This window comes from Lipotes vexillifer, unplaced genomic scaffold (genome assembly GCF_000442215.2).
Source record: "Lipotes vexillifer unplaced genomic scaffold, Lipotes_vexillifer_v1.1 scaffold499, whole genome shotgun sequence".
Lineage (NCBI taxonomy): Eukaryota > Metazoa > Chordata > Mammalia > Artiodactyla > Lipotidae > Lipotes > Lipotes vexillifer.
Window position 1 is genome coordinate 93,229 of NW_006782754.1, and position 14,724 is coordinate 107,952.

The 14,724-nt window shown below is 32.8% G+C and overlaps 1 protein-coding gene across 1 annotated transcript in view; it reads right to left on the reverse strand.

Annotated features, from left to right (window-relative positions):
- Positions 1-2,152: 2,152 nt before the first annotated feature.
- SLCO4C1 (solute carrier organic anion transporter family member 4C1) overlaps positions 2,153-14,724 on the reverse strand; it is a 60,278-nt gene continuing 47,706 nt past the window's right edge. Inside the window, exons 9-13 of the mRNA XM_007455384.1 lie at positions 10,939-11,092; positions 7,094-7,284; positions 5,759-5,823; positions 4,280-4,417; positions 2,153-2,313 (exon numbers count right to left, since the gene is read on the reverse strand). Of these exons, the coding sequence (XP_007455446.1) occupies positions 2,153-2,313; positions 4,280-4,417; positions 5,759-5,823; positions 7,094-7,284; positions 10,939-11,092 (709 nt within the window). The remainder of the gene's footprint in view (positions 2,314-4,279; positions 4,418-5,758; positions 5,824-7,093; positions 7,285-10,938; positions 11,093-14,724) is intronic.

Genomic DNA, 14,724 nt, shown 5'->3' on the forward strand with positions numbered 1-14,724 from the left:
AGGTATTCTTTGTAAATATGTATGTTATGAATAAAAGTCTGACTTCTTTCAAGTGCCAAAATTATTTTCACTTTAATCATTTTCATTTAAAGCTTTGTAAAAATGTTTATCATCTTTAAAATTGAGTATGCTGAATACAGTGAAACCCTTGATAACTAAAAAACATTATGAATGCCAATTATTTAGTGACTAATTCATCAAACTGTATCTATGAGTGGGGTGATTTTTTTTCTTTTCTCTAAATTAAGTGGCTTTAGACCAATATGTTTTATAATTATTGTTTCCTCTCTTTCTGTTGTTTCACATCTCTAATAATGAGTTCCTGAGGATTTGCCATTATTTTACAGCTAGAAAATGTTTCAATTCCCTGCTTCCACGTATAGGATATAGAAAGCCTAAAATCTCCTTTTAGCCTTGGATCCAAGAGGAATTTAAAATGTGTCCGTCTGGGTGGGAGGGAAACTGCTTCTGAATTGAGGTATCACGTGGTTGCTCCCCTGCCTACCTTGAACTGTCTCTTTGGTTGTTATGAATTTCCTGCTTCTCAAATACCTGGTTTTTGACCACCCATCTGGCTTCAGTCTCTGGTGTTTATATGTTCCTGGTTTAAGTAGGTCTGTCCCTCTGATTCCTGACCCACTGCTCCTATAATTCTCTAATATTCAAGTGTGCTTGCTTGCCTAACTCTAATGCATTCCTTCTTGCATTTCAATTTATAAATGCTACTCATTTCTTGAATCATCACTGGCCACTAATTACCACCAAACATAATCTCCTAAACTCTGTGAAGTACTAATGCTTCTGATCCTGGTCTCCTATCAGGCCTTTACTCTGTTTGTTATTCTGATCACAGTGTATATAAAACACTGCTTGTAAAAAGCTAACCTAGGAAAAAGCTGATAATGAATCTTATTAAATTAGTAGCTGTATTTTATGAAATTTCAAATGGGTATGAACTTCAGCACTTCTCTTAATCAGTAAAATTCTTGACCAGGTAGAAGTTATTTTTATTGATGTTCACTGATCTATCTCCTCCACATTCTGAGTAGACAAAGTTGGCCTAAGTCTGATCTGAAAAAAATGGAATTATAATGTTATCATATATGTGAAATACTTAATCTTTAAATAAGTGGATCAGTTAAAGAGTAGAGTTCAATGTTTTAATCAAACAACAATAATACATGCCTACTATGAGCAAAGCACTACTGAAGTGCTATAAGGAATGTACTAGGTGATCAGTTTTTAAAATGAGAAAAGTTAAAGTACTGAGTATACAAACAGTGATCAGTAGTTCATTAAGAAATCTTTTCAAAGAATATCAATAAAATGCATGTAAGCCATTAAAAAAAAAGAGATCTTTTCCTGTCTAATTGGCACTTTTCTTTACTGAAGCTGGCACATTCCTCTGGAAGACATGTAATTGAATAAAACTATCATAGAGTAATAAGAGGTAAGTGTTAAAAATCAGCAATATCAACAAATCACTTTCTGGAATTCTTGAGTTAAAGTGAAGATATGTGCATACAATGCTAATATTTCCGAATTCACTATGTACTGGGACACAAAGAAGGTAATTAACCAATATTCTAATAGTTCAGTAACTTTCTGTAATAAATCCAGGACAGATTAGTATAAGTATATTTAAAATCAAATAATATTATTTAGATGGTTTTAAATTCATGGTCTTTCAATAACAGTTCTTGAAACTTCGAACATAAACTTGATGCATTTAAATTTTTACACCATAAATTTTCTAAAAAAGCCCAAACTATTGGCAATGATAATTAAGATAAAACAAGTTGTAAGAGGGATAGAAACATCACTTTGTTTTTAAAATGTAAACTTTTAACTAATCATTGGTTTTATGTTTCTAGTATAGTTTATTAGTTGGGGATTTCATACCTAGATGTATCTCTGTGTGTATATGTGTATGTGTGTGTGTTTTGAGGCTTCTGAAGGGCCTTGAAGGCACAGGTCTGTTTCTTATATTAAAACAAAACCAAATTAAGAGTCCATACATATACAGAAAACACATTTAATTATAAAATATCAATTTTTAAAATATGATTGTCCATATTGTATAGTTAATGCTGCAGTGACAATGTGTATTCTTACTGATGGAGGCCAATTTTCAATCTTCTTTTTTGCTGTTTTATCCATCATTCCCTGCTTTGCTGAGATCACATTCTAATGAAACCGTAGTCACAACTGAATTCTGATTTTGAAATGGCACATCTATGCCTAATGGTGGTGGTTTATACAAAAAGACTGCAAGCCCATTGAAGAAAATGGTGATAATTTTACAAATAACACCTAAATATAGAAACAAATATTAATCATGCATTTGGGCCTTTAATTATTATAAAAATTAATTCTCATTGAAAAATTCTTCATGAGTAGAAACTCACTACTTAAAGAGAAGTATATAAGCAATTAGTTTTGTTTTAAATTTTTAAAACTTTACTGAGAAAGTTGATATACTTCAATAGAACATCTGTCCATAATTCAATGAATTAGTCCTTATTTTCTTTCTAAACAATGAAAATGTACAATAATTATTCTATTTTTGGTTACAATAATACATTCTTAACCAAGGAAAAATAGCTTATGACATCCTTGAACCTGAATAATAAGTTGCAACATTTTCATGTCCATGATGAAAAGTAATTCTAAAAATAAAAAAGGCTTTGGAGTTCTTAAAAGAAAGCCTCTATGTGAATATATAACATTCAATACTCTTCACAGGCTTCAATTTGTCTTCAAAGAACTCTGATTTTAAGCTCAGTTATTTGAAGAAAAACTAGTTCTGGTCACAGTACAAGCATCAAAGTGCCAGCCAAATAAATTAAATGACCTCACAATATGGTTTTTGCAGTAGCTAATTTGTGTTAATCATTAATATTTTACTCAAACTGTGTATTTGAAAAACAGGAATACTCACTGTGCTAAGCATTTCTAGATTTATAAGAAGAACAATTACATAGGTACTACTGTTACAATGTTCTTGGAATATTTAAAGGTATATATGTTTTGGGGAAAAAATTCTCATATTCACTACAGAGTAGGTAAAGGAACAATTCATTATCTATATTTTTTGGTCAAAAAGTACAAACATAACCAATTAAATAAATTTTTAAGCATAAAAATATACTGAATAAAAAATGTTTTTTAACAGGTAAAAGTGATGGGAAGATTAATTTTGCCTATTCTAGTCAATATTTATCTTCTCATTATTTTGCTAGATTTATATATTTATTTCTTCAGTGGATAATTTATTATTCTGTCATTATAAATGCAGACAGCATACTATGGATTTAAACACATGTAGGAGAAACAAGCTATCTTGATACATGTGCAAAAATAATCACACCACAATCACAATGAAAATCACACATTATTTTAAATACACACACACACACACACATACACACACATTTGACTCTTGAACAACTCAGGGGTTAGGGGCACCGGCAACCCATGCAGTCAAAAATCCTCATATAACTTTACAGACTGCCCTCTGTATTTGCGGTTCCAGATGGTGGATTCAACCAACCCGAAGACTGTGCAGTACTGTAGTACATATTTATTGAAAAAAATCTGCTTATAAATTGACCCGAGCAGTTCAAACCCATGTTGTTCAAGGGTCAACTCTGTATGTGTGTGTATTTATATCTAGAATTTCTCTATTTTTAAATACTCTAATTTCTTAGGTTTTTAAAATTTTAAATTTTATCATACTCTTTCAAACTAGATGCATTAATCTATTTCCTTATTCTTAATTTTCATTGATTGCTTAACCAAGACTATGGAAGACAGACTACCAAAGGCAAAAAGGGTTAAACATCATGGCTAACCTTGTAAACCATAAAAAGGTTTTTTACAACGTGCCTTAGAGCCAGAAAATACTTCCCTACCTCAGCTCTGTGTGCTTTCCAAAGCCCAGGTGCCTAAATGACAATCGTTTCAGTTTCTTAGAATTCTCTTTTAGCTTTTTGTTATAGTTTCCAAAAAAAGTTTGAGAGAAGTTGTTAAAAGAAAATTATATGATATGTGATATGATGAAAGCTAAAATGTTACTCTCTTCTATTTTAGACTGAGCCTCGCAGACTCCAGGTAAGACCTTTTATAATACGCTATGATAAATGATCTCGGCTTCAGGACTATAGGATAATCCAAAAGCATGGACTGAACATTTCAAAACCTAAGTAAGTAACAATAAGATTTTTTTTCTCTTGACATAATCCATTTATTCTAAAGATATCAAAAAGTCACCACTTACTTATGGCCACTAGCATATAGGCCATCTTGATGTTATTATAAATCCAGCAAGCTCCTTTAATTCCACATTCGTTGATATCCCAGAGAATACATGTGCTGTCTATTGTGATGCCAAATATAATAGGCCCAGGTATTGTGCCTAGAAGAATTACATGTGAAATACACATAAGTAAAGATTATAGTTTATAGTTACAGATTTTTTTATATATGATTATGTATATATTTTATATATAGGTATTAATCTGCCCATATGCAAATCAGTTCATGTACAAGTAATAGGAATATAAAGAAATGCAGATAAAACATTCTAAAATAATTATACATATTATATATTTCTAATCAATTCAAGAAATTATTTTAATAAACATCTGTCATGTATTGGGTTAATACTTAGTTAAGTAAATATTCTAATTCACTGCTTTTCTAATTTAATAAATGTCTTTGAAATTAGCTATTATACTTTAAAAAAATAAAAATAAATTATTGATGCACAGAATAAGTCTCCTAAACTACAGCATATATATTATGCGTGTGTGTGAGGGTGTGTGTGCATGTGCATGTAAACTAATGTGGGTGTGTGAGTATACATATTTATATATACGGTGACATAAATGTGCATGGGAATGTATATATGTACATGCACACATTCACACTAACATGCCTAGTTCACCATTAATTGTGCAACTATGGGCAAATCCCTGAATCTCTCAGGTCCTTAATTTACTCATCTAAAAAATTGAAAAGTTGGTCTAGGGGATCTCTTAATGCTTCCTGCTTTTGATTTTTATTTTTATAAATAATCTTAATATTATGGGTATAATATTATACGTAAAATTATACACACATATAATTACGTGTAAGACATGTTTCTGCCTTATTATTCTTCCTACATCTGGGACCTTAAAAATTTTCTGGCATAAATTATTTCTTCCATCAATTCTTAACTAGATACAATATTCACAACACAGTTTTTATTGAAACATATAAATTCATCATTTTTCAATGCTAATGTAACATAATTATGTCCTAAATGGAGTTAAATACAGGGAGGAAAAGGAATTACAATAGTTATAAATAAGATTTTATCATAATTTATGTTGGTGATGGGTTTTATATGAATAGAAAAAAAATTATGTCTTTTACTTGCTCTATTAGAAATGTGTTGATGATAATATGTTATATTTTAAATAAATATAATATACTCTTTAGGGTTATATTTGCTACAGAATTGGAAACAACAGTTAACCAATCAGGTAGGTGAAAAGTAAAGTCATTATTTTCCTATGTGATATATAAATAATACTACATCTTAAATAGTGAAAAACAGCTCTGTTTTTCAATGACAATTGCAGAAACTAATTGCAGTTCCACTGCAGTTAAACTAATTGTTTTCTTGGCACATACTGTAAGTGAATAAATCAATAACAGTAATGAATAAAAATAACCAACAGTTACCAATGCATTAAGAAAAATGGCATACCTAATAATCGAAGCAACACACACTGTATTCCCAATGCTAGAGACCGCTGCTTTTGATTAACACACCTGGATATATTAAATGCATATAAGACAAAAAATGGCTGTATAGTATATTTACTCTTTGAGCAAATTCATTTATGTAACAGCTTAGCATTTCTAGATTAAAGCAAACACTATACACATGAAATAAACAAATTATTTATAACAGCTTATATACAGTTCAACCTTTCTGGAATTAGAAGAAAAATGTTATCTCAACTAAAATACTGCAAATAATACCAAAAAGGAGTCAAATGAGTTTTAACAAATGTATTGAATATGTATGAATTTTAGCAAATGTAAAGAAGAAAGGACATTCATTAACAAGACTTCTATTTGACTATCCCATAAGTTACAAGTCATATGGCTTAAGGTGCAAGCAAATAATTCTTATTCTCTTATTAACTTTGAGACAGAAATCATACCTGTGAGTTACAGTTACAAATTTGAGGTAGTGTAAAACAATTTCTGACGCTCAATTTGATTCAACAATAATTCTTTAAGTAATAACTCTCAGAGATGAATGAGACATGATGTTGGCACACAAGAGTTAGATGGGAGATAGAAGAGATCAAGTAGTCTTTAAAAAAATATATATGTAGGTAAAAAGTGACATAGATGTAATAGGTGTTATGTTAACAGACTACTTAATGTTTTTAGACAAAATCTCTGAAGCTTCTCTTTGTCAAAAAGTATGTGAAAAAGCAGTGAGTATCAAGGAACAAAAATTGAAGACGGAAAAACTAGTTTGTTAGGAAAGATATCGAAAGGCAGATGAGCTTATGGAAGAGCAAATAGGAAATATTTTTACAAAGTGGTGTGGAAGGAAGAAGAGCCAATGAAAGCACAAAACACTGAAGAGCCAGGGGACAGCCAGCATATTTTACTGTTTACAGGAAGGTTTAATATCACAGCACCTACTGTATAAGACAGAATGCACATCATTCTGATTCTGACACATGTGGAATGCACTGCCATTTCCATCATACTCAAATGCAAATGATTATAACTCCAGCTTACAACCGAAGCCTCATGAAAGAAGCAGAGAAACTAGCATCGAGTACATGCCAAGCAGGCAATGTTAAGACACTTTCACAACCATGATCTTGTTAAAGCCTCAAACATCTTGGGTTCAATGAGGTAGCATTCCCAATGCCACAGAACTAATGATCTTGTAAAGGCTGAATTAGTATTGGAACCAACAGTCAATATAAACCCCAAATAAATCCCTAAGTCCATTTTTTTTTCATTCAACATGTTGGCTTAGGGATGGCAAATTTCACAATATAACACATACCTTAGGATAGACACAGTTATAGGAGTACCAGACATGAAGGTAAAAACAATTGCAGCAAAGAAAATGCCAAGGAATACAGGCAAGTTTTTACATTGACTTGAACACTTCCCAGCTTGAGCTTCAAAACTAAAACTTGATGGAGTAGGTGTTACTTCTGTTTTTCTTTCAATACATGAACAGTTATAATATACCTGGAAATATTAGACATAAACATACTAAAAGTGCTTATCTTCAAAACATATTTTATCATTGCAAATTATGTGAGTTTTAGACATGGCAAACACTTACACAGTCTTAATTCATACACATCAAATAGTGATAAGAAACAGTAATAACCCTTAAGAAATCAAGCAAGTGAAAACAACGGGCCATAGTTACAAAGCAGAATAATCTGTATTTGACTTTTGTGTCCATTATTTTAACTTGTAATCTGTTACTGATTCATGTCTTATAAAACAAATTGACAAGAATATAACAATTAGATGATCTCACACATTCTAGGCTGCTTTCAATAGATCACAATTGTTCAAATAGTTTTCCTAATTTTCTTCTTTTCCATTATTAGGACACAAAGAAAAGCATGCATAGTGACAATCTCACTATCTATGCTAGTTTGAAAGAACTAACACTCTAATTTTAACAATTGCCCCAGTAAATTAACTAATACATTACAAGAGTTTGGGAAAAAAAAAAACTACTTTCAACTAAACCTTTTTACTATAATTTTCTGAACTTTTTGAATTGTTTTACCAAAAGCAAACTGGATCCTTCTTAAGATGACATATTTATGATAATCAAAAACTAGAAGTTATTATGTTATCCTGAAGGCTATTTTTTATTAACATATTAACTATTTAATATATATATACACATATATATGCACATATATGTATACATATAAATTAATAATATGAAATGTTGGAAAGTAACATGTTTAAAAATCACAAGTATTACTTTTGTAGGAAAAGAGTTCAGGTATTTGAAAAGTTAGGCATAATCATTTTTTAAAGGCTTTTTACATCTCAAGCCCATCCTTACTACAAATCTTTTTATATGTTTAAGGCCTCAATAAAGTCAGAGCAGAGCTAGAGAAGTCAAGGTGAAGTGGTGCTTTTACTGTCCCAAAGGCCAGAGACCACTGGTACTGATTCAGGAAAATCAAATATGCAGGTGACATTCCTAAACTGAAATATTACATACTCAGCAATCCGATATGTCAAATAATGAAATAAAGTAGCCTTTTAAAATTTTAAGAAGGAAAACTGAAAACAGTATTTTGTATCTTAATGAAGCTTTACAACTCTCGTACATTAAAAAGTATACATTTGCCTATAATATAGCTAGCTGCTAGTCAACATCTGTTTTTGTAGTTCAGATCACTGGTAGGAAATATATTCTATTTCTGTGAACAAATGTGCATAGATATTTATTACATTATTATCAATGCATTTTGCCTATTTGATATATTTCATAAAAAGATCCTATGAAAAAATGAGTTGTTACATGGACTAGTTGGACATAAAAAAGCCAGGTCAAAAAGAAAATTTGGAAGTCAAAATAACTTGCTTTTCTGAAACAATCCCTAGAAGACAATTTATTGTTTAAAATGGTGATGATAATATTTGGTGACAAATATAAATATCGAATTCACCATGTCAAAATAACCAATACCATTTCAAGTGTGCTCTGGGTATTAGATTTTTTATTTATTTACTTATTTATTCATTTATTTTGGTTTCCTTGTGCAAGACGGTATTTGTGTCTATACATTTTGCTATGTGAGTAAAACCCTTCCATTAATTTAATTCCTTGTCATAATCTTCTAATTAGAGTTAGTCAATAGCACTTATTGATTGATGATATTTTATATACAGGAAAATGCTACCTACTTATCTGCCTCTCAAAGGAATAGTTTACCTTTACCTATGATATGTATTATGCTCACTTGTGGAATCTGATTCCTTATAACTGACACAAACACCTAATTTTCTCAACCTGTTTTGAAACTAAAGCAACCCCAGATGTCCAGTGGTTTGAAAGTATGGTAATCTTTCATTAAATTTTCACAGGAACTTTATGGTAGTTATTTAGTTAGTTTTACTCCAAGGATTAAAACTGCATGTCAACCAAGTCTATTAAGTCTGCTATGATTCACCACATTTTTTCTGGCATATTTTTCAATGTTCTTAGACAACTATTTTTAAGTCTATAAGCTAGGTAATATGAAAAAAAAATGTATACTGTTTCTCACATTCTGGTTTACCCCTAGCAGAAAGATGAAATCCTACATCTCTGTTGAGATAAATGTTCGATGTATTTATTACACACAAAATCATTAAAGATCTGTATACATATGTACAGACATATATTTATGTGCGTATATATGAACATATAAATGTGTATAACCACACACACACAGACATCTGTGTTAGTTCTAAAAGAAATCTGAAGTACTGTTATAGATTATTTCAATTAATGATTTCTATTTATTTATGTAAAACTCTTTTCCTGCAATCTTAAAGTTATCTTTATATAGGAAAAGGAATGCCATTTCACTAATACATATTTCAAATATCCAAGATTGTGCTGTTTTGTCATATAATTCTTACATACCTTATTCATTGTAGTCTCTTATATCATATTATATATTTCCCTCAGGTCTTTTTAAAGTTATCACATTACCTATTAATGCATAACATTACCTATTATGTACTACTAGTAATGTGAATATTATTTCTTCCCAGGCTATTAAATTTAATGAAGATAAAATCTTTAGAGTGTAGATGTAGTACAACAAAATTCTATTGGATTTTCTTAAACCATTTAATTGTATTAAAAAGAAATCATATTTAGGTAAACTGATATGCATTCTTTTTTTAAAATTTTATTTATTTTTTGGCTGTGTTGCGCGCGGGCTTTCTCTAGTTGCAGCGAGCGGGGGCTACTCTTCATTGCAGTGCATGTGCTTCTCGTTGCGGTGGCTTCTCATATGTGGAGCACGGGCCCTAGAGTGCACAGGCTTCAGTAATTGCAGTGCGTGGGCTCAGTAGTTGTGGCATGCGGGCTCTAGAGCACATGGGCTTCAGTAGTTGTGACACACAGGCTTAGTTGCCACGCGGCATGTGGGATCCTCCCGGACCAGGGATAGAACCCGTGTCCCCTGCATTGGCAGGCAGATTCTTAACCACTGCACCACTAGGGAAGTCCTGATATGCATTCTAATCCACAACTAAAAGTAAACTTGCATTTCAGAACAGATTAGTGATCTGTATATTTTTTTAATGTGTCCATGGTGTATCAATTAAAAGCAACAAATATTTACTGTGTTTTTATTATATACACTGTACTCAGTAAGAATAAGAGAAGTTCCCTGACTTCTAGTGACATAAAGTATAGAGAAAAAATAAAACAATGTAAAAAGGTAAATAATATTTCACTTCTATAACAGAAGTGATGTTATAAAGATGTATGTGAAGAACTGCTAAACTGATTTTTCAGCAGTAATTGAATGTGAGGTATAAAGGAAGAAGAATCTTTTTCATATGGAGTGGTCAGGGGCCTTTTTTTTTTTTTTTAAATTAAGGTAAGACACAACAAATTTTAAGTGTACGATGCATTATTGTTGACACAGGTACAATGTTGTACAGCAGATCTCTCGAACTTATTCATTTTACTTGACTGAAACTTTATGCCTGGCTTCTGAATGGAGGAGGTGGGCCAGGAAGGAAAGACTAGGCACAGCATAACACCACTAGAGGGATAAGGAAGGGCATCAGAAATACACAAACATACTGCCTCTTTGAGGTAAAGGAAGTAAGGTAAGGTAAGGTAAAGACACAAGTTACCTTTGGATGTCTTTTGGAAACAGAATTTGTACAACCTGCATAGCAGGGAGAAAAATATTGGATTCCATTTCCTCCACAGATAGGATAATAATATGATCGCAGGCAGTTACAATTGGCATTACAAGGAGCAGTCAAGTTTCCCAGTTCTCCTGTCCTGTCAACAAGAAATAAAAGATGGGTAAATTATCTATGTTATAACTTTTAATGGACACTTCAGAAGCATTGTTATATCTTGCCATTCAATCATTTATTCACTCACTCAACACTTCATTTAATTACTGAACAAATAAAACAAACAGAATGTCTGCCTTTTCACATAGAGCTTAATTAACTTCTTGTGGAAGAGACAGGCAGTAGAAACAATAGCTATATAATATAATGTCTGTCAATGATTTTTAAAACATAGGCAGAGTAAGCAAATAAAGCAGTTTCTCATTTGGTACCAGATAATTCTTTTTCTTTTTCTTTTGGTGCGGGGTGAGGGAGGGCTGGTTCTGTGGGTTGTAGGATATTTAGCAGCATCCCTGGCCTCTACCCACTGGATGCCAGTAGCATCCCCTTAGTTTTGACAACCAAAATGTATCCAGCCACTGCCAAATTTCCCTGGGATGTGAGTGAAATTTTAAACCTGGAAGGATGAATACAATTGTAATCTTCAGCATACTCACCTTATCAATGGGAAAACTGAGTCCCAGAGAAATTAATTTACTTTTCTTTCTTTTCCAAATATAATACTCCTGGTTCCCAGGGAGGAACATCTTTTAAAATATAAAGGGTTACCCTAGGCAAAGATACTTCTCCAATCCCTTATTTATTTATTCATTAAACCAATATATATTGAGCAAGTGCTAGGCCCTATGCTAGGTATTGGGACTACAAAGCTGATAAGACAGTAGCCATTCTCAAAGATTTCACAGTCTAGGAGTAGAGTGGACACAAATTTATACACTAATATGGTTATAGACTGTGGTTATAGATATCAACAAAGTGTATTTTATATATCTGCACTGAGGAATGACACTTAAAACAAGCCAAAGTTTAGATAAGTGGGTCTGAAGGAGCATCTGCCTGAGATGAGTCTTAAAGAATGAGTAAGAGTTAGCTGAGTAAATGGGGAAGGCGAAGGGTACTTCAGAGAAGCTGATAAAAGTCAAAAGGTGAGAAATAGCATTCTATATGGAGAAATACGAATGATGTCTGAGGCAGAGAGTGATAGGAAATGTAGTTGGAAAAGAGTCATGGACCAGATTGTTGAAAGTCTCATGGGCCTTGTTAAAAAACAATGGGCTTTAACTTATTTTGAAAAGGTAATCAAGTATTTTAAGATTGAAAAGTGGCAATGTGAAAAGTACATTTTAAAGAAATAACCCTAGGAGTTATACAGAGTTTGAATTTGGAGGAAGGGGACCAGTTACAATACCCTAGGCAATAAATTATGATAATGTGTAGGAGAACTAAAATAGAACTTTGATTAAAAAAAACAGATTTGAGAAATATTTTGGATGTAGAATCAGTAAGATTTGGTGCTTGGTTGACTGAAGATAGGAACAGGATGGAAAAGTCAAGAGTGACTCCTAGTGTCTAACTTGGCATTTTGGTAGAGAAGGACTAGTTTTGGGGAAGAGGTGATGTGTATGGGTTTATACATATTGAAATTAAGAGTCTCAAATTTGGTGAAGAAATCTGGCCTGGAGCCAGGTATCTTAATATCCATTTGCATATAGATGTAGCTGAAACTCTGAGAATGATAAGATCAACCATATAAAGAGTTGAAGAGTACAGAGAGGTCTTGGGAGTTCATTTATTTCATGAATACATAGTGAGCTCAATCATGTGCTAGACTCAAAGTGGTGGAAATATATCTAAAATAAATAAAGAAATAGAGATAAAGATAGAGGAAGGAAGGGAGAGAGGGAGGCGGGGAGGGGGAAAGAAAGGAAGGGAGGAAGGGAAGAGGGAGGGAGGGAGGAATAAAATTCCCTGCAACCATGAAGCCAAGTTTCTTGCAAAGGGGATCAAAAACAGTAAATGAGCAATTTATCTAAGTATCATAAGATAATAACTGCTATGTTGCAAAATGATGATACCTAAGGAGTAAGTGGAGAACAAGAAGCTCATGAAGGAAACAGATTAAAGAGAAGAATATAAAACAAATGGGGAACAAGTCAGTAGGGAGTTTGAAGGAAAGGGTGATCAAAGAGTAAATTTTAAGTAATTCATCTCTCTGCTTAGAGTCTCTCTGTCTTCAAATCTATTCCACAGGCTGCTGCTAGATGTCTTTATCAAGCATGATTCCATTCATGAAAGCAATCAGGATAGTCTCTGCCCACATCTAGTTTACAATGTAGATGTAGAAATAAGGTGACAGAAAAACTATCTCTGAAACTCTAGAAATAGCCTCTACACAATAATTTTTAAATTAAAATTTTCCAATATATAATCCCCATATTATTGACAAATGATTACTAAGAACATGAAAGTTTAAGACAGTCTGAGGCAAACTATAGTAGAAACAAAGAAATATAGAATATATTCTTTATTATCAAGGGTTAATCACCTTAGCCTACACATTTTCTAAAGGTTTATTTCATAAAGTAAAGGGGAAACTATTACCAGGAAAATAGCCAGTGCTTGTGAAGTTTATTAAATTTTCTTAATTTATACATATTATTTTTTAATATATAAAATATCTTAAATTTTTAAAAATTGAATATTAAAAATATTTAAAATATATCATTTTGATTATACACAAAATATATATAATAATTTAAAAAATACACGTGTTTATGCATACATATATGTATATATGAGAAACATGTTTATCACAAATAGCTGAATTTAAACATTAATGTCTTATTTGAATCCAAACTATTATTCTATAATTATGTTTCTACAATAAGCAAAGATTTCCCTAAATCTACTGCAAATCCTTGATAGACATGCCTCTTTAAGGTGTTGTTTCAGATAAGCAATGAAATTCTAGCTATAGGCCAGATAGGGAAAAACTACTGTGTGTACTTACTACAAACCCTGCATCTTCACAACCTCTCTTTCTCCCACTTCACTAAGGAGGTATTTCTTGAGCTTCTTTTTTTTTTTTTTTTTTAAATTAAGGGTACTTTAATTTTTTTATGTATTTTTGGCTGTGTTGGGTCTTCGTTTCTGTGCAAGGGCTTTCTCTAGTTCTGGCAAGCAGGGGCCACTCTTCATCGCAGTGCACGGGCCTCTCACTGTCGTGGCCTCTCTTGTTGCGGAGCACAGGCTCCAGATGCGCAGGCTCAGTAGTTGTGGCTCACGGGCCTAGTTGCTCCGTGGCATGTGGGATCTTCCCAGACCAGGGCTCGAACCCGTGTCCCCCTGCATTAGCAGGCAGATTCTCAACCACTGCGCCACCAGGGAAGCCCTCTTGAGCTTCTTAGTCTGTTCTTTCATTGTACTTTTTCTTATACACGTGTTTCTTGCATAAGGTTATTATGACTAAGCTGTCCATGATGTGGACATTTTAATATGCAGGGCACATAGCTAAATTAAGAATCTGGGACCACAGAGAAAAATGATCTGACAGGGCTTCCCTGGTGGCACAGTGGTTGAGAGTCCACCTGCCGATGCAGGGGACACGGGTTTGTGCCCCGGTCCAGGAAGATCCCACATGCCGCGGAGCGGCTGGGCCTGTGAGCCGTGGCCGCTGGGCCTGCGCGTCCGGAGGCTGTGCTCCACAACGGGAGAGGCCACAACAGTGAGAGGCCCACGTACCACTTAAAAAAAAAAAAGATCTGACAATTTCAC